This window comes from Salmo salar, chromosome 10, assembly GCF_965601325.2.
Source record: "Salmo salar chromosome 10, fSalSal1, whole genome shotgun sequence".
Lineage (NCBI taxonomy): Eukaryota > Metazoa > Chordata > Actinopteri > Salmoniformes > Salmonidae > Salmo > Salmo salar.
The window spans coordinates 108,192,209-108,217,672 of NC_138300.1; the positions used below are offsets into that span (position 1 = coordinate 108,192,209).

At 43.7% G+C, this 25,464-nt stretch overlaps 1 protein-coding gene across 3 annotated transcripts in view; it reads left to right on the plus strand.

Moving 5' to 3' along the window:
• LOC106561447 (cyclic nucleotide-gated channel beta-1) overlaps positions 1-11,025 on the plus strand; it is a 36,380-nt gene extending 25,355 nt beyond the window's left edge. For 2 of the 3 annotated variants that reach the window (XM_082957350.1, XM_082957351.1), the window contains 13 exons: positions 4,335-4,502; positions 4,952-5,160; positions 5,325-5,375; positions 5,780-5,866; positions 6,136-6,200; positions 6,412-6,534; positions 6,623-6,764; positions 6,971-7,130; positions 7,237-7,334; positions 7,437-7,520; positions 7,712-7,830; positions 7,944-8,090; positions 8,192-8,731. In XM_082957350.1, the coding sequence (XP_082813476.1) occupies positions 4,335-4,502; positions 4,952-5,160; positions 5,325-5,375; positions 5,780-5,866; positions 6,136-6,200; positions 6,412-6,534; positions 6,623-6,764; positions 6,971-7,130; positions 7,237-7,334; positions 7,437-7,520; positions 7,712-7,830; positions 7,944-8,090; positions 8,192-8,603 (1,865 nt within the window). In that variant the 3' untranslated portion in view covers positions 8,604-8,731. Of the gene's footprint in view, positions 1-4,334; positions 4,503-4,951; positions 5,161-5,324; positions 5,376-5,779; positions 5,867-6,135; positions 6,201-6,411; positions 6,535-6,622; positions 6,765-6,970; positions 7,131-7,236; positions 7,335-7,436; positions 7,521-7,711; positions 7,831-7,943; positions 8,091-8,191 lie in introns of all 3 variants that reach the window. The other variant, XM_082957352.1, reaches the window with a different exon arrangement.
• The last annotated feature ends 14,439 nt before the right edge of the window (positions 11,026-25,464 follow it).

Below are 25,464 nucleotides of genomic sequence, written 5' to 3' on the forward strand. Positions count from 1 at the left end.
ATAGCCGCAGGCAGAACAGTTGAAACTGGAGCAGCAGCACGGCCAGGTGGACTGGGGACAGCAAGGAGTCATCATACCAGGTAGTCCTGAGGCATGGTCCTAGGGCTCAGGTCCTCCGAGAGAAAGACAGAAAGAGAGAATTAGAGAGAGCATATTTAAATACACACAGGACACCGGATAAGACAAGAGAAATACTCCAGATGTAACAGACTGACCCTAGCCCCCCGACACATAAACTACTGCAGCATAAATACTGGAGGCTGAGACAGGAGGGATCAGAAGACACTGTGGCCCCATCCGATGATACCCCCGGACAGGGCCAAACAGGCAGGATATAACCCCACCCACTTTGCCAAAGCACAGCCCCCACACCACTAGAGGGATGTCTCCAACCACCAACTTACCGTCCTAAGACAAGGCCGAGTATAGCCCACAACGATCTCCGCCATGGCACAACCCAAGGGGGGGGGGCCAACCCAGACAGGAAGACCACGTCAGTGACTCAACCCACTCAAGTGACGCACCCCTCCCATGGACGGCATGGAAGAACACCAGTAGGCCAGTGACTCAGCCCCTGTAAAAGGGTTAGAGGCAGAGAATCCCAGTGGAAAGAGGGGAACCGGCAAGGCAGAGACAGCAAGGGCGGTTCGTTGCTCCAGCCTTTCCGTTCACCTTCACACTCCAGGGCCAGACTATACTTAATCATAGGACCTACTGAAGAGATAAGTCTTCAGTAAAGACTTAAAGGTTGAGACTGAGTCTGCGTCTCTCACATTGGTAGGCAGACCATTCCATAAAAATGGAGCTCTATAGGAGAAAGCCCTACCTCCAGCCGTTTGCTTAGAAATTCTAGGGACAATTAGGAGGCCTGCGTCTTGTGACCGTAGCGTACGTGTAGGTATGTACGGCAGGACCAAATCGGAAAGATAGGTAGGAGCAAGCCCATGTAATGCTTTGTAGGTTAGCAGTAAAACCTTGAAATCAGCCCTTGCCTTAACAGGAAGCCAGTGTAGGGAGGCTAGCACTGGAGTAATATGATCAAATTTTTTGGTTCTAGTCAGGATTCTAGCAGCCGTATTTAGCACTAACTGAAGTTTATTTAGTGCTTTATCCGGGTAGCCGGAAAGTAGAGCATTGCAGTAGTCCAGCCTAGAAGTAACAAAAGCATGGATAAATTTTTCTGCGTCATTTTTGGACAGAAAATTTCTGATTTTTGCAATGTTACGTAGATGGAAAAAAGCTGTCCTTGAAACAGTCTTGATATGTTCTTCAAAAGAGAGATCAGGGTCCAGAGTAACGCCGAGGTCCTTCACAGTTTTATTTGAGACGACTGTACAACCATCCAGATTAATTGTCAGATTCAACAGAAGATCTCTTTGTTTCTTGGGACCTAGAACAAGCATCTCTGTTTTGTCCGAGTTTAAAAGTAGAAAGTTTGCAGCCATCCACTTCTTTATGTCTGAAACACAGGCTTCTAGCGAGGGCAATTTTGGGGCTTCACCATGTTTCATTGAAATGTACAGCTGTGTGTCGTCCGCATAGCAGTGAAATTTAACATTATGTTTTCGAATGACATCCCCAAGAGGTAAAATATATAGTGAAAACAATAGTGGTCCTAAAACGGAACCTTGAGGAACACCGAAATTTACAATTGATTTGTCAGAGGACAAACCATTCACAGAGACAAACTGATATCTTTCCGACAGATAAGATCTAAACCAGGCCAGAACTTGTCCATGTAGACCAATTTGGGTTTCCAATCTCTCCAAAAGAATGTGGTGATCGATGGTATCAAAAGCGGCACTAAGATCTAGGAGCACGAGGACAGATGCAGAGCCTCGGTCTGACGTCATTAAAAGGTCATTTACCACCTTCACAAGTGCCGTCTCAGTGCTATGATGGGGTCTAAAACCAGACTGAAGCGTTTCGTATACATTGTTTGTCTTCAGGAAGGCAGTGAGTTGCTGTGCAACAGCTTTTTCAAAAATTTTTGAGAGGAATGGAAGATTCGATATAGGCCGATAGTTTTTTATAATTTCTGGATCAAGATTCGGCTTTTTCAAGAGAGGCTTTATTACTGCCACTTTTAGTGAGCTTGGTACACATCCGGTGGATAGAGAGCCGTTTATTATGTTCAACATAGGAGGGCCAAGCACAGGAAGCAGCTCTTTCAGTAGTTTAGTTGGAATAGGGTCCAGTATGCAGCTTGAGGGTTTGGAGGCCATGATTATTTTCATCATTGCGTCAAGAGATATAGTACTAAAACACTTTAGTATCTCCCTTGATCCTAGGTCCTGGCAGAGTTGTGCAGACTCAGGACAATGGAGCTTTGGAGGAATACCCAGATTTAAAGAGGAGTCTGTAATTTGCTTTCTAATGATCATGATCTTTTCCTCAAAGAAGTTCATAAATGTATTACTGCTGAAGTGAAAGCCATCCTCCATTTGCGAAGGCTGCTTTTTAGTTAGCTTTGCGACAGTATCAAAAAGAAATTTCGGATTGTTCTTATTTTCCTCAATTAAGTTGGAAAAATAGGATGATCGAGCAGCAGTAAGGGCTCTTCGATACTGCACGGTACTGTCTTTCCAAGCTATTCGGAAGACTTCCAGTTTGGTGTGGCGCCATTTCCATTCCAATTTTCTGGAAGCTTGCTTCAGAGCTCGTGTATTTTCTGTATACCAGGGAGCTAGTTTCTTATGACAGATGTTTTTAGTTTTTAGGGGTGCAACTGCATCTAGGGTATTGCGCAAGGTTAAATTGAGTTCCTCGGTTAGGTGGTTAACTGATTTTTGTCCTCTGACGTCCTTGGGTAGGCAGAGGCAGTCTGGAATCTTTGGGTTGTCTGAGAATTTATAGCACGACTTTTAATGCTCCTTGGTTGGGGTCTGAGCAGATTATTTGTTGCAATTGCAAACGTAATAAAATGGTGGTCCGATAGTCCAGGATTATGAGGAAAAACATTTAGATCCACAACAATTATTCCATGGGACAAAACTAGGTCCAGAGTATGACTGTGGCAGTGAGTAGGTCCAGAGACATGTTGGACAAAACCCACTGAGTCGATGATGGCTCCGAAAGCCTTTTGGAGTGGGTCTGTGGACTTTTCCATGTGAATGTTAAAGTCACCAAAAATTTGAATATTATCTGCTATGACTACAAGATCCGATAGGAATTCAGGGAACTCAGTGAGGAACACTGCATATGGCCCAGGAGGCCTATAAACAGTAGCTATAAAAAGTGAGTGAGTAGCTGCATAGATTTCATGACTAGAAGCTCAAAAGACGAAAACGTCATTGTTGTTTTTTTTTTTGTAAATTGAAATTTGCTATCGTAAATGTTAGCAACACCTCCGCCTTTGCCGGATGCACGGGGGGTATGGTCACTAATGTAACCAGGGGGTGAGGCCTCATTTAACACAGTAAATTCATCAGGCTTAAGCCATGTTTCAGTCAGGCCAATCACATCAAGATTATTATCAGTGATTAGTTCATTGACTATAACTGCCTTGGAAGTGAGGGATCTAACATTAAGTAACCCAATTTTGAGATGTGAGGTATCACAATCTCTTTCAATAATGGCAGGAATGGAGGAGGTCTTTATACTAGTGAGATTGCTAAAGCGAACACCGCCATTTTTAATTTTGCCCAACCTAGATCGAGGCACAGACACGGTCTCAATGGGGAAAGCTGAGCTGACTACGCTGACTGTGCTAGTGGCAGACTCCACTAAGCTGACAGGCTGGCTAACAGCCTGACATCTGTGACATTGTGTTGTGTGACAAAACTGCCTTTTATTGTCCCCACCACAAGGTGTACCTGTTTAATGATCATGCTGTTTAATCAGCTTCTTGATATGCCACACCTGTCAGGTGGATGGATTATCTTGGCAAAGGAGAAATGCTCACTAACAGGGATGTAAACAAATTTGTGCCCAAAATTTGAGACAAATAACTTATTTGTGCGTATACAACATTTTATTTCAGCTCATGAAACATGGGACCAACACTTTACATGTTGCATTTATGTTTTTGTTCAGTATATAAACTAGTGACCCACAGTGTTTGTCATTTGTACCCTAATGAAAACAGCTTGGCTGTCAAAGTTTTGGTTATAAAGTGATTGCATCTGAGTTCCTAGAGTGTGAGGCTCTCCTTTTTCAAGTGAAGGGTTACAGTACCATTTATTTCCAGGTGCAAACGCACAGCCAAACATATCAAAACTCGGACTGTCCGCTCACACACAGGTGAGCTGCATCAGCACAGCTGTGGCCAACGACCTCTTTAACCCGACCTTTCACCTCTGACCTGTGACTCTCCTCTGCTCTTTCACCTGCAGCCCCTGCGAGAGCTCCAACACCTCCTCCTGCTCCTCCAGAGGAGCTGAAGGAGGAGGAGATGGAGGAGCAGCAACCCAAGCCTAGATTATGCTGCAAGGTGACGCCTCCTCGCTGGATCAGAGCTCTGCTGCACTACCGCTTTCCCGCAAGTATCGACCCCTTCACCAGTGAGCGCCCCCTCCGCCTAGCATTCACTATCTCCTCCTCCTTTAACCCTCCTCTCTTCCTCCTCCTATTCTTGTATTAATTCCTCCTCCTTCTCTATTACTTTTTCTACTCCAATTTTGTCATCTGATGGTTGTCACTAGTTACCACACCCACAGTCAAATGTGGCTACATTGTAAAAATTACTGAAAACAGACATTTGCTTTTTGGTCTTAATTTAAGGTTAAGAATAGACATAAGGTTAGCAGTGTGGTTAAGGTTAGGTTTAAAATCAGATTTTAAGTAGAGAAATTGTAGAAATAGGCAATTATGACTTTGTGGCTATGGTAACTAGTGACAACCTCCTGCTTTGATCTGAATGTTAGTTTTGCTTTCAGTGACCTAATTTGTTGATCTTTGTCATACCTGCTCCTTCTTTTGCTTTATGGGGATGATGCATCTCTCTCTCTAGATCTGGTCTATGTGCTGTGGCTGTTTTTCGTCACCTTGGCGTGGAACTGGAACATGTGGCTTATCCCGGTGCGCTGGGCCTTCCCCTACCAGACCCCCAGTAACATCTACCTGTGGCTACTCACTGACTATCTGTGTGACCTCATCTACATCCTGGACATCCTGGTCTTCCAGCCCCGCCTGCAGTTTGTCCGCAGTGGAGACATAGTGGTGAGATTGAGACTACAATTGTGAAATGTCCCTATTTTGGCATTCTAATGAGACCATGTTGCCAGACGAGGGGTTAGGTCTCAAATGGATTTTTCAGATACACACACAGAAATACACGTGTCAAAATCATTGATGTATGTGTTTTTTGTTTGTTCCCATTGCAGTTTGACAAAAAGGACATGAGAGTGAATTACATGAAAACCTTTCGTTTCAAGGTAAGGTTTCACTTGAAAATGATTTTGCAGTGTTCACTACTGAATGACTACTCCGTGGCCCTTTTGTTAGAATGTATTCAATGAGATTGGAAAGTTGTGAGTTCAATCCCTGGCTGAGTCATACCAAAGACTGTAAATATGGGACCTGATGAGTCTCTGCTTGGCACTCAGCATTAAGGAGATAGTTTTGGGGTAAGACCCTGTGATAGACTAGCATCCTGCCCAGGGTGTGTACTTGTACATTAAGCTGCCTCACGCTACAGAAACAGGGCCTACCTTTCCGGCTCGTGCAAGGCTATATACTTATTACTGAATAGCTTTGAGAAAAATAATGTTTTTTAGCCATGTGATGATGTCAGTTTATTTACAGTCCATGTCTCTGACTGTGTTTCTCTGGGTTACAGATGGATGTCATCAGTCTTGTTCCACTGGAGTTGTTCTATTTTAAAACTGGGATCAACCCACTCCTCCGCTTCCCACGACTACTAAAGGTAAGGCTTACCTGCCACCTGTGTGGTCTACCTGGGTTGACTGTGATATAGAGCTGAGATTAACCAAAAATTATCGGCACTGATCACTTATCGCAGGCATTTTGCCGATATTGTTCATTACAATAAGTAGCCTATACTAGAAAGTTTGAAATTAAATAAGTTCACTAATATGGGTGATTTTGTTAATCGGACAATTGATGGCTACTGTGAAACATACCATCATGTTATTCAGACAGCAATTAAAATCTAATCTTTCCTCCATTCTCCAGATAATGTCTTTCTTCGAGTTCAACGACCGTCTTGAGGGCATCCTGACCAAAGCCTACGTTTACAGGTGAGCACAATCAACTTGTTGTTACATTTTTAGCACAGTATTTTATCTGCATCACCATGCTCAGGTTACAATGAATAGGATTATATGGGCAGGGGGACCTGATCCTAGATAAGCACACCTATTCTGAGACTCAGGCCCTGGTCTTTCTGAGGGACATGAGGGGCAGCTCAGTATGTAAAAGCCACTCTCTCCTTCTGTCTGGTTTGATCAGAGTGATCCGGACCACCACCTACCTGCTGTACTGCCTGCACTGTAATGCCTGTCTGTACTACTGGGGCTCTGCGTATGAAGGTCTGGGCTCCACGCAGTGGGTCTATGATGGACAGGGCAACAGGTGTGAGGATTCACCTTCAATAAACTTATAATCATCATAATCATACCTTCACATTGAATTGAATTGTCCCTGTAATCATGTTTTTCAGTTACATCCGCTGCTACTACTTTGCTGTGAAGACCCTAATCACCATTGGTGGACTGCCAGACCCCACAACGCTCTTTGAAATCATCTTTCAGCTCATCAACTACTTTGTTGGAGTGTTTGCCTTTTCCATCATGATTGGACAGGTTGGTTACCACATTACCAATAGCTGTGTATAATGTAAAATATGATAATGTGTTTAAGGATGAAATATCTAGATTTGTTGATTGATAAGAATACTACTTGTTATCTAGCTCTGAATCATTATCTGAACATTTTCTCAACACTAATTATAGTGTTGGCTGTTGTGATTAGTGTCGACTCCTGATTGGCCAATGACCATTTCTTTCAGATGAGAGACGTGGTTGGTGCAGCCACAGCAGGACAGACGTACTACAGAGCATGCATGGACAACACTGTCAAATACATGGCCTCCTACCGTATCCCTAAAGATGTGCAGAACCGGGTTAAAACCTGGTACAACTACACCTGGCAGTCCCAGGGCATGCTGGGTAGGCACATGTCACTTTGTGCTGTGTAGTGTTGTTCTGTTGCATTGTGTTGCATTGCCTTGTGTTGCGTTGTGTTTACTCTCTATTTGTGTCTGTCTCTATACAGATGAACAGGAGCTTCTGGTCCAGCTCCCAGACAAGATGAGGCTGGACATCGCTGTGGATGTCAACTATGACATTGTCAGTAAAGTGTCTCTCTTCCAGGTGCGTAAGTCTTAGGGCCTCTTCAGGTTGTCTCAGCCCACAGAATATTTGACGAGCTCTATCTCTCTGTAGTTCTCACTCAGCCCTACTTCTCCCTCTCAGGGTTGTGATAGACAGATGATTTTTGACATGCTGAAGAGACTGAGGTCTGTTGTTTACCTCCCAGGGGACTATGTCTGCAAAAAGGTAAAGGTTAAAGCAATATGCGGTAGCTGTGCCGCCTCTCTAGCTTGTTTGTGTCTGCGTGCATGCGCGTGTGTGCGAGCGTTCTTCTCTGTTTGAATGTATTTAATGTAGTTTGTATGCACTCTGCGCCTTCTTTGTGTAAGGTAAACTGTTAAGAGCAGGAGACGTCTGACTGTCGCTCTGTGTTTCAGGGTGAAGTTGGACGGGAAATGTACATCATCAAAGCCGGAGAGGTGCAGGTGGTGGGCGGGCCAGACGGGAAGACTGTGTTTGTCACGCTGAGGGCGGGGTCAGTGTTTGGGGAAATCAGGTGAGCATGATGTCAGGTCTGACCTATGCTCTTTGTTTCACTGAAGCAAGCACACACATTTTCTTCAGGAAATGTACTTTTTCTAGTTGGATTTCTTCTCTTTGGGTTGAAAGCTTGCTGGCAGTGGGTGGAGGGAACAGGAGAACAGCAAACGTGGTGGCTCATGGCTTCGCCAACCTGTTCATCCTGGACAAGAAGGACCTCAATGAGATTCTAGTGCATTACCCCGAGTCCCAGAAGCTGCTCCGCAAGAAGGCCAGGTTAGACAGGGGAATAAAGACTACTATTCATTTCTGGGTGTTTCGAAGTTCACCATTTTTTGTGTATTGAATTTGTGATTGTTTGATGTTTCCGGAATCAGGAAGATGCTCACGAAAGATAAGAAGCCTCCGAAGGAGCCGGCCCAGGTGATCCCTCCTCGAACGGTCACGCCCAAGCTATTCAAAGCTGCTCTGGATGTGGCGCATCAGAAAACAGGCCTCAAAGGGACCCTCGCCAAGATTAAGGAGAAGATCAACAAATCCAGCGTTTCTCTACAGGTATGGCATGTGCTGTTAAAAAAAAAAAAAACACAAAAGAAAAACACCCACATTATCTACACACACACACACACACACACACACACACACACACACTTGTATGCTCTGAATGAGCTAACCTCCCAGTTTCCCCACAGCCCTCCATGTCCTCCTCCCTGCCTCCCTTGTCCCCAGTCTCTCCAGTCTTCAGTCTGGACCCAGAGCGCGAGGCTAACGCCATGTCACCAACCTTAGACAGCTCTACGCTGCTCTGCCCCGTCTCCCATTGTCACGGAGATGAGACACTCTCCAAGGAGCAGGGCCAAGTGGAGGGAGAAGTTGCAGGAGAGAGTGGAAAGAAGAAAGAAAAGAGAAAGGCATGAGTTGTCTCCAAAAGCTTTAAAAGCTGTCTTCATGTGGAGAAATGGATGCACTTTTTTGTCCCTCTGTACTCTACTGCAGAGAGGGAGACCAGAGAGAGAAGAGCCATGGTTCCCAAAGATCATCCAATTGTCTCATTAGTCACAGACTCACAGTTTCTGTTCCTTTATACCCATATACTCTTCTTTTAGCTAACTCTTTGATACTTGTGAAGTACACTGAGTATACCAAATTTGGAACACCTTCCTAATATTGAGTTCAACCCCCCCTTTTGCCCTCAGAACAGACTCAGTTTCTCATGGCATGGACTCTACAAGGTGTCGAAAGCATTCCACAGGGATGCTGGCCACTGTTGACTCCAATGCTTCCCACAGTTGTGTCAAGTTGGCTGGATGTCTTTTGGGTGGTGGACGATTCTTGATACACACAGGAAACTGTTGAGCGTGAAACCCAGTGTTGCAGTTCTTGACACAAACCGGTGCGCCCGGCCCCTACTACTATATCCCGTTCAAAGGCACTTAAATATTTTGTCTTGCCGATTCACAATCTGAAAGGCACACATACACAATCCATGTCTCAATTGTCTCAAGGCTTAAAAATCCTTCTTTAACCTGTTGCCTCTTCATCTACACTGAAGTGGATTTAATAATGGATCATAGCTTTCACCTGGATTCACCAGGTCAGTCTATGTAATGCAAAGAGCAGGTGTTCTTAATGTTGTTTTGTATACTCAGTGTATAGGGCCTAGGCTACCTAATTCCACAGGGATGGAGAAACGGGTGCTAAACTGATGTCTTTGATATTGCAGTATATGTTTGTGTTTACAATCCCAGAGGTAAATGTACTAATCAGCAATAATTGACACAGACATCATCTCATCAGGGGTATGACAAGGTGGTCACACAGGGTACAGCTGTGTGTGTGAGGGGGAGGTCCTCTCCAAGTCTTCTGTTCTGTCTGTTTTCGGAAAAACAAATGCCTTCTCCTAAACCCTAGTTTTTGTTCATTTTATTCCTTTTTTAAAATGTATTCATTCAGTGAGGAGGGGTGTGAATGGGAAATACTATAAAAATGTTGGAATCTGAGGAAAGATTTTGAAATGTTTACGTTTTGTAAAGATGACCAATTATTTATAGTTTTGTTCAATGGAATGTTATTATTGCCTTATTTTTCATGGCCCTTGAGATAGTGTTTCTGGGGTGAATGGGTCAATGATGTATATATTTTTCATCTGAAAATGTTGAAATGTGTACACCTTGAGTGTACAATTTTTATAATGGTCAGCTTGTCAGTGTACATATTGTTTTGTATGCAGAAAGGTAGAAGTGCAGCTAATAATTTAATCAAGACCGACAGTTTACCAATCAAGAGTTCACCATGCCAGACAATCAAAGATTTACTTTTAGTCTGCAGCTATACCTTACAAAATAATTTTGAATTTAGCTGAACAAATGACTGTTACAACAGCTTTTGACACTGATGGGTATGTTTAAAATAACACATATGTTTAAAATGACTGTTTATAATTTTTTTACTAACTTGACAGATCAGAAGACGACTCATGTCCACAATTTATACATGTACAGTACATGTTTTTAAGTTAGAGGTTTTGTTATCTGTTGGATATACTTTTTAATCATACTGTTAACCAAATGCTGTTTTCAAAAGTTTGTAAATACATTGTACATGGGGGGGGGGGGGGAATTGTGTGTATTTTACATTCGTTTTTACAGGAAAATAGTTAAACCCTTGAATGTAGTTTTTCAGGAAGCAATGCAAGGTGTAACATAATTGTATAGATCCTAAATTCACCAATGGAATACATAGGGTCTATAAACCAGCTACCGAAACTGCCAGACAATGTGTAGCTTGTATGTGAATATTGTTATGTTGGTTGTTGACTACCTTCTTTGTGTATATGGTGTAGGTGACAAAAGCTGTCATGTAACAGATGCTGAGAAAAAAACTTGTGTTATACACCTGCTTTTAATAGATGGGTTAGCTGATGATGTTCACGCTTCAATGGGGCAGAAGTCCATGAGTTGTTGTGATTCTGGATGGCCAGGTAGCTACCAACAATGACAAGAAACTGCCATGTGGGGTATCGCAAGTGACTTGTTTCATCTTGTTCTTGATGCCATGTCTTGTTTTGGCTGATTTCATGTCAATGCTAATATGGCTCAAATTCGCTACCTAGCTAACCAACAACAGTTAACAAATGCTCATTGTGCAACTATATTTGTTTTCAATAAACATTGGAGACAATGTAGTTTACATTGTCAACAATTTAAGCCAACCGCATCTGTTTTGCCCCATAGTTGCGCAGGAGTTGATTTTGTTTAAGTGATAATGCCCGAGAAGCCGGTGTTTGGAGGAAATATTGGCATGGTTTGTCAGCCCTCGACTTATTCTCGGGCCTAACAACACCGTTCCAATATGTCAATATTGCCAATATATCCTCAGAACAACGGCTTCGAGGGGATTATTACTTTGGATTGTTTACTATTTTCTACATTGTAGAATAATAGTGAAGACACCAAACCTATGAAATAGCACGTGCAATCATATAGTAACCAAATATATTTTATATTTGAGATTCTTCAAATAGCCACCCTTTGCCTTGACAGCTTTGCACACTCTTGGCATTCTCTCAACCAGCTTCATCTGGAATGTTTTTCCAACAGTCTTGAAGGAGTTCCCACATATGCTGAGCACTTGTTGGCTTGTTTTCCTTCACTCTGCGGTCCGACTCATCCCAAACCATCTCAATTTGGTTGAGGTCGGGGGATTGTGGATGCCAGGTCATCTGATGCAGCACTCCATCACTCTCCTTGGTAAAATAGCCCTTACACAGCCTGGAGGTGTGTAGGGTCATTGTCCTGTTGAAAAACAAATGAAAGTCCCACTAAGCGCAAACCAGATGGGATGGCGTATCGCTGCAGAATACTGTGGTAGCGATGCTGGTTAATATCATAAGGTGAATGCACCAATTTGTAAGTCGCTCTGGATAAGAGCGTCTGCTAAATGACGTAAATGTAAAATGTAAATGGTTAAGTGTGCCTTGAATTCAAAATAAATCATAGTGTCCCCAGCAAAGCACCCCCACACCATAACACCTCCTCCTCCATGCTTTATGGTGGGAAATACAAATGCGAAGATCATCCATTCACCCACACCGCATCTCACAAAGACACGGCTGTTGTAACCAAAAATCTCAAATTTGGACTCCAGACCAAAGGACAAATTTCCACCAGTCTAATGTCCATTGCTTGTGTTTCTTGGCCCAAGCAAGTCTCTTCTTATTGGTGTTCTTTAGTAGTGGTTTCTTTGCAGCAATTCGACCATGAAGGCCTGATTCACAGTCTCTGAACAGTTGATGTGAGATGAGATGTGTCTGTTACTTGAACTCTGTGAAGCATTTATTTGGGCTGCAATTTCTGAGGCTGGTAACTCTAATGAACCTATCCTCTGCAGCAGAGGTAACTCTGGGTCTTCCATTCCTGTGGCGGTCCTTATGAGAGCCAGTTTCATAATAGCGCTTAATGGTTTTTGCGACTGCACTTGAAGAAACTTTCAAACTTGACATTTTCCGTATTGACTGACCTTCATGTCTTTAAGTAATAATGGACTGTCGTTTCCCTTTGCTTATTTGAGCTGTTCTTGCCATAATAGGGCTATCTTCTGTATACCACCCCTACCTTGTCACAACACAACTGATTGGCTCAAACGCATTAAGAAGGAAAGAAATTCCACAAATTGACTTTTAAGGAGACACACCTGTTAATTGAAATGAATTCCAGGTGACTACCTCATGAAGCTGGTTGAGAGAATGACGAGTTTGCGAAGCTGTTCGTTCTAAATGTTCCACTGCCGTATTGGCTGGCAACATTCTTATCCCTTGCTTGCTAGCTAGCCAGCCAACTATGGCTAACTTAGTCACGTCAAAAGGTGCAGCAGAAATAACAGCAAAGTAGCTGTTTTTTTTCCCGTTAACATTTGTTTAAGCTGTTTTCTAGTGATTTTTTTGGGGGGATACATACATAACAATGAGCTAAGCTAATGAGGTGTGATTTTTGCCTGGCATAGAAAATGTTTTGACAGGATGAGAAACGCTGCCTGCCTGTCTGTCTCGTCCCGAAGACATTACTATGGGACAGCAGGAGATCGAAATTCAATATTGAAACAATGTTGCAAATGTCGGAGAGACAGATGGCAAGGTTTATACAAATCTCCGCTGTTGAAAACTAAATGTTAGTCTAAAAGAAATGTGAGATAATGTCTATAAGCTTTTTATTGTGGAGATCAAGTTTATAAAATTTCCTGGCTGGGCTGATGGATTGCGCAGTCAGATGTAACAGAGTAAATAGGCGTTTTAACCCCATACATTTAGACGGCGGCAACTTGTGGAATAGACACCGGCTGGAAGGGGGTTTTAACCAATCAGCATTCAGGATTAGACCCACCCGTTATGCTAAACAACCAACCCTTCTATATGCAGCAAATCTGAATGTCAGTGGTGTAAAGTACTTAAGTAAAAATACAATGTACATCATTGCAGGATGAGCCTGCAGGAAGGGTACCACATGAGGGAGGAGGATGTCTTCCCTGTAACGCACAGTGTTGAGATTGCCTGCAATGACAACAAGCTCAGTCCTATGATGCTGTGACACACCGCCCCAGACCATGACGGACCCTCCACCTCCAAATCAATCCCGCTCCAGAGTACAGGCCTCGGTGTAACGCTCATTCCTTCGATGATAAATGCGAATCCGACCATCACCCCCGGTGAGACAAAACCACGACTCGTCAGTAAAGAGCACTTTTTGCCAGTCCTGTCTGGTCCAGCGACAGTGGGTTTGTGCCCATAGGCGACATTGTTGCCGATAATGTCTGGTGAGGACCTGCCTTACAACAGGCCTACAAGCCCTCAGTCCAGCCTCTCTCAGCCTATTGCGGACAGTCTGAGCACTGATGGAGGGATTGTGTGTTCCTGGTGTAACTCGGGCAGTTGTTGTTGCCATCCTGTACCTGTCCCGCAGGTATGATGTTTGGATGTACCGATCCTGTCCAGGTGTTACACATGGTCTGCCACTGCGAGGATGATCAGCTGTCTGTCCTGTCTCCCTGTAGCGCTGTCTTAGGCGTCTAACAGTACCAACATGCAATTTATTGCCCTGGCCACATCTGCAGTTCTCATTGCTCCTTGAAGCATGCCTAAGGCACGTTCACGCAGATTAGCAGGGACTCTGGGCATCTTTCTTTTTTGTGTATTTCAGAGTCAGTAGAAAGGCCTCTTTAGTGTCCTACGTTTTCAGAACTGTCACCTTAATTGCCTACCATCTGTAAGCTGTTAGTGTCTTATTAACGACCGTTCCACAGGTGCATGTTCATTAATTGTTCATAGTTCATTGAACACGCATGGGAAACAGTGTTTAAACCCTTTACAATGAAGATCTGTGAAGTTATTTGGATTTTTCCGAATTATCTTTGAAAGACAGGATCCTGAAAAAGGGATGTTTCTTTTTTTGCTGAGTTTAGAAGTAAACTTGGAGTCACGTGATGACGTGTGGTCCTCCAACTGGGACTCAACGAGAAAGCATGCAGTTTATTCGGCTACAGCTAAAATAAATTATGAGGTGATGAGCTTGATGCTCCTTTCCAATAAATGTTGACGTGTCAGGATCATCGAATAATTTGCTCTTTTGTCCATAATAACCTCATCATGTAGGCTAGGCACTGTATCTGCGAGCTGTTAGGTGGAGTGCGGGCGCCAATGCAAGAGTGAGCACACTCACTATATAATGAAACCATTTTGTGAGTAAATCACCAGTAGAGTTGAAAATGCGATGGAAACCCATTTAACTTGTATTTTTAATTTGGTACATTTATTCTGTAAAAGGAATTTTTATGTGCACTACATCAACATGCACAGCCTTTTAATTTGATGGAAAAATATCTGCTGGGAAAGTGCGCATATTGTTTGTATGTGGATTTTAGAATATTCGCAAGAAAATCTGTCGACAGTTGGATGGAAACCTAGCTATTTGCATCATGTATACAGTGCTAATGAACATACAAACAAGAGTAACAGAGCAATGTACAATACAGCAAATGTGTCAAAATGAGGAATTTGTGGTAAATGCATGGGGGGGGGCTCCTTCTTTGGGATTGGGTTGGTGGATCGCCTCCAACTTTTAATGTGCATACACCGCCACCTACTGTACTGGAGTGTGAGGCCAGTCATGGCCTACCTACAGTTGTGGCCAAAAGTTTTGAGAATGACACAAATATTAATTTCCACAAAATTTGCTGCTTCAGTGTCTTTAGATATTTTTGTCAGATGTTACTATGGAATACTGAAGTATAATTACAAGCATTTCATAAGTGTCAAAGGCTTTTATTGACAATGACATGAAGTTGATGCAAAGAGTCAATATTTGCAGTGTTGACCCTTCTTTTTCAAGACCTCTGCAATCCGCCCTGGCATGCTGTCAATGAACTTCTGGGCCACATCCTGACTTATGGCAGCCCATTCTTGCATAATCAATGCTTGGAGTTTGTCAGAATTTGTGAGTTTTTGTTTCTCCACCCACCTCTTGAGGATTGACCACAAATTCTCAATGGGATTAAGGTCTGGGGAGTTTCCTGCCATGGACCTAAAATATCGATGTTTTGTTCCCCGAGCCACTTAGTTATCACTTTTGCCTTATGGAAAGGTGCTCCGTCATGCTGGAAAAGGCATTGTTCGTCACCAAACTGTTCCTGGATGGTTGGGAGAAGTTGCTCTCGGAGGATGTGTTGGTACCATTCTTTATTCATGGCTGTGTTCCTAGGAAAAATTGTGAGTGAGCCCACTCCCTTGGCTGAGAAGCAACCCCACACATGAATGGTCTCAGGATGCTTTACTGTTGGCATGACACAGGACTGATGGTAGCGCTCATCTTGTCTTCTCCGGACAAGGTTTTTTACGGATGCCCCAAACAATCGGAAAAGGGATTCATCAGAGAAAATGACTACCAAAGTCCTCAGCAGTCCAATCCCTGTACCTTTTGCAGAATATCAGTCTGTCACTGATGTTTTTCCTGGAGAGAAGTGGCTTCTTTGCTGCCCTTCTTGACACCAGGCCATCCTCCAAAAATCTTTGCCTCCCTGTGCGTGCAGATGCACTCACACCTGCCTGCTGCCATTCCTGAGCAAGCTCTGTACTGGTGGTGCCCCGATCCCGCAGCTGAATCAACTTTAGGAGACGGTCTTGGCACTTGCTGGACTTTCTTGGGCGCCCTGAAGCCTTCTTCACAACAATTGAACCGCTCTCCTTGAAGTTCTTGATGATCCGATAAATAGTTGATTTAGGTGCAATCTTACTGGCAGCAAAATCCTTGCCTGTGAAGCCCTTTTTGGGCAAAGCAATGATGACGGCACGTGTTTCCTTGCAGGTAACCGTGATTGACAGAGGAAGAACAATGATTCCAAGCACTACCCTCCCTTTGAAGCTTCCAGTCTGTTATTCGAACTCAATTAGCATGACAGAGTGATCTCCAGCCTTGTCCTCGTTAACACTCACACCTGTGATAACGAGAGAATCACTGACATGATGTCAGCTGGTCCTTTTGTGGCAGGGCTGAAATGCAGTGGAAATGTGTTTTTGGGATTCAGTTAATTTGCATGGCAAAGAGGGACATTGCAATTAATTGCAATTCATCTGATCACTCTTCATAACATTCTGGAGTATATGCAAATTGACATCATACAAACTGAGGCAGCAGACTTTGTGAAAATTAATATTTGTGAAATTCTCAAAACTTTTGGCCACAACTGTACATTAAATTTACTTCATTAGTCCTGTTCCTCTAAGAATGTGAAATAGAACCTCAGACACCACTTCCCAACCCCCACTACACCACCCAAACCCCAACCCTGTCTTGAACCCTTTCACACAATCAAATCAATATCAAATCAAACTTTATTTGTCACATGCTCCAAATACAGCAAGGGTAGACTTTAACGTGAAAGGCTTACTTACAAGCCCTTAACCAACAGTGCAGTTCAAGAAGAGTTAAGAAAATATTTACCAAGTAGACTAAAATAAAAAGTAATAATAAAAAGTAACACAATAAGAATAACGAGGCTATATACAGGGGGCACCGGTAATTTGTACATATAGGTGGGGGTGAAGTGACTATGCATAGATAATTAACAGCGAGTAGCAGCAGTGTACAAAAGGGAGGGTTAAATGTAAATTGTCGGGTGGGGATTTTATTCATTGTTCAGCAGTATTATGGCTTGGGGGTAGAAGCTGTTGAGGAACCTTTTGGTCCTAGACTTGGCGCTCCGGTACCGCTTGCCGTGCGGTAGCAGAGAAAACAGTCTATAACTTGGGTGACTGGAATCTCTGACAATTCTATGGGCTTTCCTCTGACACGCCTATTGTATAGGTCCTGGATGGCAGGGAGCTTGGCCCCAGTGATGTACTGGGCCGTTCACACTACCCTCTGTATCGCCTTACGGTCAGATGCCATACCAGGCTGTGATGCAACCGGTCAGGATGCTCTCGATGGTGCAGCTGTAGAACCTTTTGAGGATCTGGGGACCCATGCCAAATCTTTTCAGTCTCCTGAGGGGGAAAAGGTTTTGTCGTGCCCTCTTCACAACTGTCTTGGTATGTTTGGACCATGAGAGTTCGTTGGTGATGTGGACACCAAGGAACTTGAAACTCTTGACCCACTCCACTACAGCCCCGTCAATGTTAATGGGGGCCTCTTTGGCCCGCCTTTTACTGTAGTCCACGATCAGCTCCTTTGTCTTGCTCACATTGAGGGAGAGGTTGTTGTCCTGGCACCACACGGCCAGTTCTCTGACCTCCTCCCTATAGGTCGTCTCATCGTCAATCTCTTCCTATCTACGTCATACAGTTCACAAAATATCAAAACACATGCTCTACCGTTTCCTCCACTAAACGCTCATCACACAGACCTGTTTCATGTCTCCCTATCATCCACCACTTTGCATTCAAACCTGTGTGTCCAAATTGTAGTCTACTCCACACAACTTCTTCTCTCCTACATCCCATACTCCCCACTTCTTCCTTTACTGACCGGTGCACGTATTAAAATTGCCTCCCCTTACTACTAGCATCCCACTCCCTTTGCCAAAGATCAAGCCCTTTTCTCCGGATCAAGGACTTGACTTCCATATGGCCCAGCGGTATCTGAATATCTACCCCCTCTCTCCTCACAGCATTCTTAGCCACCACATCGGCCTTCTTATTACCCTCTACACCCATATGGGCGGGAATCCTGTAAAATCTTAACACCACTCCCATCCTCTCCAATCCCATTAACAACGCCATCATCTCCACAAACAAGTGTCCCCTATCCAACCTGCCCATCTTCACACTACTTAACACTGCAGCTCAATCATAGCAGATCACCACTCTGAGTGGTTTCACCTCCTCCACCCAGCTCAAACCTATCATCATGGCCATCAACTCGGCCGCATACACTGACACAATCAGTTAACTGCTTACATACTCAAACATTGAAATCTGGGATATACACCCCTGCCACTACCCTACCACTGACTGGATCCTTTGAACCATCTGCATATATTCTTAAAAATGAATAAATAGATTATATATCTCTCCACACACCGTCTCAGGTCCACAACCCATTCTCTCAAATCAAATTTTATCGGTCACACACATGGTTAGCAGATGTTAATGTGAGTGTACCGAAATGCTTGTGCTTCTAGTTTTGACCGTGCAGTAATATCTAACAAGTAATCTAACAATTTCACAACAACTACCTTATACACACAAGTGTAAAGGAATGAATATGTACATATAAATATATGGATGAGCGATGGCCGTGCGGCATAGGCAAGATGCAGTAGATGGTATAGAATACCGTTTATACATATGAGATGAGTAATGTAGGGTATGTAAACATTATATTAAAATGGCTAGAGATTTGAGTCAGTATGTTGGCAGCAGCCACTCAATGTTAGAGATGGCTGTTTAACAGTCTGATGGCCTTGAGATAGAAGCTGTCTCTCGGTCCCAGCTTTGATGCACCTGTACTGACCTCGCCTTCTGGATGATAGAGGGGTGAACAGGCAGTGGCTCGGGTGGTTGTTGTCCTTGATGATCTTTTTGGCCTTCCTGTGACATCGGGTGCTGTAGGTGTCCTGGAGGGCAGGTAGTTTGCCCCCGGTGATGCGTTGTGCAGACCTCACTACCCTCTGGAGAGCCTTATGGTTATGGGCGCAGCAGTTGCCATACCAGGCGGTGATACAGCCCGACAGCTCTCGATTGGGCATCTGTAAAAGTTTGTGAGTGTTTTCGGTGACAAGCCAAATTTCTTCAGCCTCCTGCCCTCAATCATGTCCACATCTACACTTGGTTTCAGAAACAGCCGGCCCTATCTCTCTCTCTCCCAGTCCATATTCTACTACCTTCTGCCTGATTGTCCACCCGTACGCCTTCTGCTTACCCCCTCTTCACCGTGACTGCAGGATGTCCTTCTGAACTCCCTTTCAACCTCACCCAGTACACAAGTTTGTCCCGCCTTATCCTCAGTGACAGTTCCCCACTATCCACCTGCAATGCCTCAACAGGCATTGTCTTGAAGGCACCCACAAACAGGGGCCGCCATCTTTATGCACCTCCCATATTAGACTGGTTTGGATTTCTATGGGTGCAATTTTCACCCCATTCTGGACCTTTGAGGGTTTATGACATAGCCCATCTAGTAATTTAATAGGATCTCTATGGAGGACATGTATTTCGGTCACTTGACTATCTTGTCAATACAATAGACAATATTTGATGTGAGTCTTAAAATGATGCAGAGAAAATAAAATAAATAAGCAGTGAACAACTACGTTACCCAGAGAGACCCTTGGTTTTAGTGTGACATCATAGGGTTTGTTTTCATCTGCAGTCAGCTGATGGACCATCTGTACATTGCCAAGTAAAGAGGGTGATGACATCTTCTTCGTGCTCTAAATTATTCAACTATTGTTGAAGTGTAAACAATATTTGAAATGCATCAACTGAGGTCAACTTGTCAAACCAGGTCTGATTGGGACGTGAATGAATGAAACTCTCAAGAGCTAACGTTAATGATTAACTAGCCAGTGAGGAAGCGATCTAGCTAATGTTAGCTACCGGTAACGTTAGTTGACAGAACTTGATGTTGTAGCTATAAAGGACTAAACTCAATCGTGTAATCCAAGGATATGATTTGGCATCAGTGAAATAACCATGGAAACGCCTGAGTTACCTCTTGAGGTAAGACTAATAGGCTAGTAGCCTACTTCATTGCTAAAATTGCTATTTTATAACTCAGTTAATGTCAGTCCTTCTTTGGACACTGTGACAACAACCCTCCAGACGAGCTTCAATACCATACAACTCTCCTTCCGTGGCCTCCAACTGCTCTTAAATACAAGTAAAACTAAATACATGCTCTTCAACCGATCGCTGCCCGCACCTGCCCGCCCGACTAGCATCACTACTCTGGACGGTTCTGACTTGATATGTGGTGAACTACAAATACCTGGGTGTCTGGTTAGACTGTAAACTCTCCTTCCAGACTCACATTAAGTATCTCCAATCCAAAATTAAATCTAGAATCGGCTTCCTCTTCACTCATGCTGCCAAACATACCCTCATAAAACTGACTATCCTATCGATCCTTGACTTCGGTGATGTCATTTACAAAATACCCTCCAACACTCTACTCAGCAAACTGGATGCAGTCTATCACAGTGCCATCCGTTTTGTCACCAAAGCCCCATATACTACCCACCACTGCGACCTGTATGCTCTCGTTGGCTGGCCCTCGCTTCATATTCGTCGCCAAACCCACTGGATCCAGGTCATCTATAAGTCTATGCTAGGTAAAGCCCTGCCTTATCTCAGCTCACTGGTCACCATAGCAGCACCCACCCGTAGCATGCGCTCCAGCAGGTATATCTCACTGGTCACCCCCAAAGCCAACTCTTACTTTGGCCGCCTTTCCTTCCAGTTCTCTGCTGCCAATGACTGAAATGAATAGCAAAAATCACTGAAGCTGGAGTCTTATATCTCCCTCACTAACTTTAAGTATCAGCTGTCAGAGCAGCTTACCGATCACTGCACCTGTACATAGCTCATCTGTAAATAGCCTACCCAACTACCCCATCCCCATATTGTCATTTATTTTTTTGCGCCTTTGCACCCCAGTATCTCTACTTGCACATTCATCTTCTGCACATCTATCACTCCAGTGGTTAATTGCTAAATTGTAATCATTTTGCCACTATGGCCTATTTATTGCCTTACCTCCCTAATCTTACTACAATCTTACTAGATTTTCTATTGTGTTATTGACTGTACGTTTGTTTATCCCATGTGTAACTCTGTTGTTTGTGTCGCACTGCTTTGCTTTATCTTGGCCAGGTCGCAGTTGTAAATGAGAACTTGTTCTCAAACTGGCTTACCTGGTGAAATAAAGGTGAAATAAAAATAAAAAGTCAGTGTCAATGATGTGGTTGTCAATGCTTTGGTTGTCTTGACAACTCTATGTGTTATATGTTGATAAAACATGTTTAACTTTCCATACATGTTTGCCCATGGAAGAAGTGGTCAGAAAGTGACTTTTTGACCTGAATGCCTAAACATTCAGTAGGTAAAGTAGCCCTTAAACATGACTCTGTTCCATTACATTACACGAGTCGTTGGACAAAGGCATATTCTGTATGGGGGAGTTTCGTTAAGAACCCTACGCTCGGGTTGAACATTATAATGTATAGCTTGTGGTATGGTTTTGAAAGCATATGAACCTTATCTTTCACATCAGTGAGAAATAATAATAAAAAACTAAAATGTTTAATTAATACACACCTTTTTATAAGTTTAGGTTTAGGATTCACCACACTGCCATATTTCCATGTTACAGCATTTGTTTAGGGAAAACAGAGTTACCTGTGCTAAAATAGTTAGCTACCTGTTTCGCTGAACACCCGTGTATTAACAGAAGATGGAGGCCACAAACATGTTGTCCATGAAAAATACTGTTGGCTGCAACTGTTAAAACTGGTTATAACAGCCACTCCAATACCTTGACTTTGTTGTCCTTAAGCCATTTTGCCACAACTTTGGAAGCATGCTTGGGGTCATTGTCTATTTGGAAGACCCATTTGCAACCAAGCTTTAACTTCCTGACTGATGTCTTGAGATGTTGCTTCAATATATCCATATAATTTTCCATCTTCATGAAGTGCACCAGTCCCTCCTGCAGCAAAGCACCCCCACAACATGATGCTGTCACCCCCGTGCTTCACGGTTGGGATGGTGTTCTTCAGCTTGCAAGCGTCCCCCTTTTTCCTCCAAACATAACGATGGTCATTATGGCCAAACATTTCTATTTTTGTTTCAGCAGACCAGAGGACATTTCTCCAAAAGTACGATCTTTGTCCCCATGTGCAGTTGCAAACCGTAGTCTGGCTTTTTTATGGTGGTTTTGGAGCAGTGGCTTCTTCCTTGCTGAGCGGCCTTTCAGGTTATGTCGATATAGGACTCATTTTACTGTGGATATAGATACTTTTGTACCTGTTTCCTCCAGCATCTTCACAAGGTCCTTTGCAGAACTTACCCTGTTCTGTAAGTTTGCAATTTGTTACTCAGACACGGAGTAGGAGGGGAGGAACGAGCCGGCTGGGAGAAAAGGGGACAGTGCGATTCATAGGATGCGTAAAGGGAGGACAGTACGAAAAAAAAATGTATGAAATGTATGCATTCACTACTGTAAGTCACTCTGGATAAGAGCGTCTGCTATATGACTAAAATGTAAAATGAGAGTAGGGTCGAAGAGGTAGAATCAGGAGACCGGAGGGGGAAGGATTTAGCAGAAGGGAGAGATGATAGAATAGAAGAGGATAGAGTACTGGGAGAGAGAGCGAAGATTGTGACGGTGCATGACAATCTGGGTAGGGGCTGACATGCTAGGGTTGGAGGAGAGGGCGACAGAAAAGGAAACAAAGTAGTGATCAGAGACCTGGAGGGGCAAGAGGACTGTAGATTAGTAGGCAAAGAGCCTGTAGTAAAGTTTAGGACAAGCGTATTGCCTGCCTTGTGAGAGGGAGGGGACTTGGAAAAGGTGAGGTAAGGAGGGGAAAGAAAGATTTGGAAAGAAATCAATTGAAGGCAGACGTCGGTAGGTTGAAGTTGCCATGTACGAACAGCAGTGAGCCATGTGAGAGAGGGTGAAAAGAGAATCTCTACTTAGGAGAAATGAGTAGCCCTGTACCACCACAGCGATGACCAACTGCTCTCGGACTATGAGAGAAAAACATAAATGAAGAGAGAGCAGCTGGAGTAGCAGAGTGCTCTGGGGTGATCCAAAAAGTAAAGGAACTGAAGGGCAGCATAGGCTGAGATGAACTCTGTGTTCTTGACTGCAGATCGTCAGTTCCAAATGCTGCCAGAGATCAGGAATTCCACATGGGTTGTGCGTACAGGGTTCACTAAATGAGAAATGTTGTAGCCAAGGGGTGGGGAGCGTCTGTAAAGCGAACAGGTATAGAAAACACAGTTACGAAAGCTACAAAAGAGCAAAATGAGATCATCTGAAAATAACTTGGTAAGATACTCAAGTGAGAGAGTGGTGTGGAGCCTTCCTCAAACAACTTGGCAGAACCGTCTATTTCAGTGACGGCCTTAGTTTTGCGACGAGGCTGCTGATAAAAAAGGGGAGACTGAAGTACTAATTATTAATTGCCTTGCAAAGGTGAAGAGCATGTCTCCCGGTACTAATTGCTGATTGCGAAGGAGAGGAGCAACCACTCCCCCTCTAACAGTCACTAATTACCAAAACAACAACAGTCACAAATTGCCCTGCCCCTTTATCCTGGTTGATGTGTCAACAATCATCTACAGGTCATGAGCAGTCAGCAGTGCACACACCAAATCGGCTACCAGGAAGACAGGCAGCCCTTAAAGGTTCAATATGCAGAAATCGCTTCTCTATTTCCTGGTTTCAAAAATTCTAATTGTTCGCCTAATTTCAGCTCATGTGACAAAACAAGCAATGCATAGTGTAGAGAATCATTGTACAATCTAAACTACTATGAAATATATTTTCAATAAGCAAAAATATTGGATTTTCAGCTGTTTGAAGCTGGTGTACAAAACCGAAAGTAAAAGATGCAAATACTAAATGTAAGAATGGGAAGCATGGAAATAGCGCACATTGAACAGATCTACCGCTTCTTAGACTTGCTTTCAATGAGAATGACAGATCTATTACTCACATTTCTATGTGAATTTGGTTGGGTTGCCCAAAAAGTTACATATTGCAGCTATAAAATAGATGGCCCTAGCTAGCAAAAAGACAGTACTAGACAACAGCAGATAAAGACAAAAGATATCAGCAGTCCTCTACTGTCTCAACCGATGGCGGGCACAAAACAAAAACCTCACATGATGTGAAATAGGGTCTAAGCTACAACATATGTTTACACGTTTTAGATATTTGCTAAAAAAATCAATATTTTACTAAACATTTGTTTCCAGAAATTATAATATATAGTTTGACAATCCTGTTTGTAAGCTTTTAAATGATATCAATCTCAACTGTTTATCTTTTATAGTGATGAAGACATGGATGTCTCATGGTATGGTATGCGAAATGGGTCAACTTTGAGCACTTTTATCTCTTGAATGTTTTGCACTTCTGCAATGGGTAAATATGTATGGAAGGTTTCATTCAAATAAAAAGGGGTGCTGTCAAAAAGTGATTAAATTCAAATGGATTTATCCTATGATTAAACTGTTGTAAAATACCTGATTGTCCTACCCTGATTAACTTCCTGTCCAGATCAGCACATACATTCTGAGTTTCCTCAAAGCTTCGGACAGAAAGGAAGCCTCTCTGGTCTGCAGGAGCTGGTATGATGCCAGCCAAGACATCCAATTTCAGCTACTACTCTATTCCACAATTCCCCTTAGTGAGATTAACTTCATCAATCTCACAAGTAGGCTAAACCTAACTCTGACTCCACTTTCCAGAGGAATCTCACCTTCAAGTTCCTCTATCTCCTCCCTGGATCTGATCGGGGGCCTCAGTAGGCGTTCCAGCTGCAGCCTGGCCATCAGCCACCTGGATGGCTCCAGTATGTCCCGGGCTGTGCTGCAGGAGATCGGGCTTCACCTGGGCCCTCGGCTGGAGAGCCTAGCCCTGTCTGGGAGCAGCGTGACCGAGTCTTCCCTCCTGGCCCTGCTGCCCCAGCTGACAGCCCTGCGCAGGCTGGACCTCAGTGGCCTAGACAGCCTCTTCATGTCTGGAGCCTTCCTGTCAAGAGAGGAACACCGCCAGCTGGTCAGACCCTGGAGGTTGGACACGATGATTATTTTTCAATTTTTGTAAAAAAATTTTTTTACACATGCCAGTTTTTAAATTAGTTTGTCCTTTTCCTTGGTTCAGGTAGCTTTAGCAGGTCTTAAGGAACTGGATCTCTCTGACCTGCGCTACCTATCAGACCTCTTCTTTAACCGGCTAACAGGCTGCACTCCCAGATTACGCCGTATCGCCCTGGCTGGATGCCACATCACCTTTGAGTTTAACCCGTCTGTGGCTGCCCTGTGGAGCCTGACTCCTCTGCCCTACTCTCCCTACGGAGCCTCCACAGGCTGCTGCAGGAGCAGGCCTCCACAGTGCACTGGCTGGACCTGAGCAGAACCAGCATCACACAA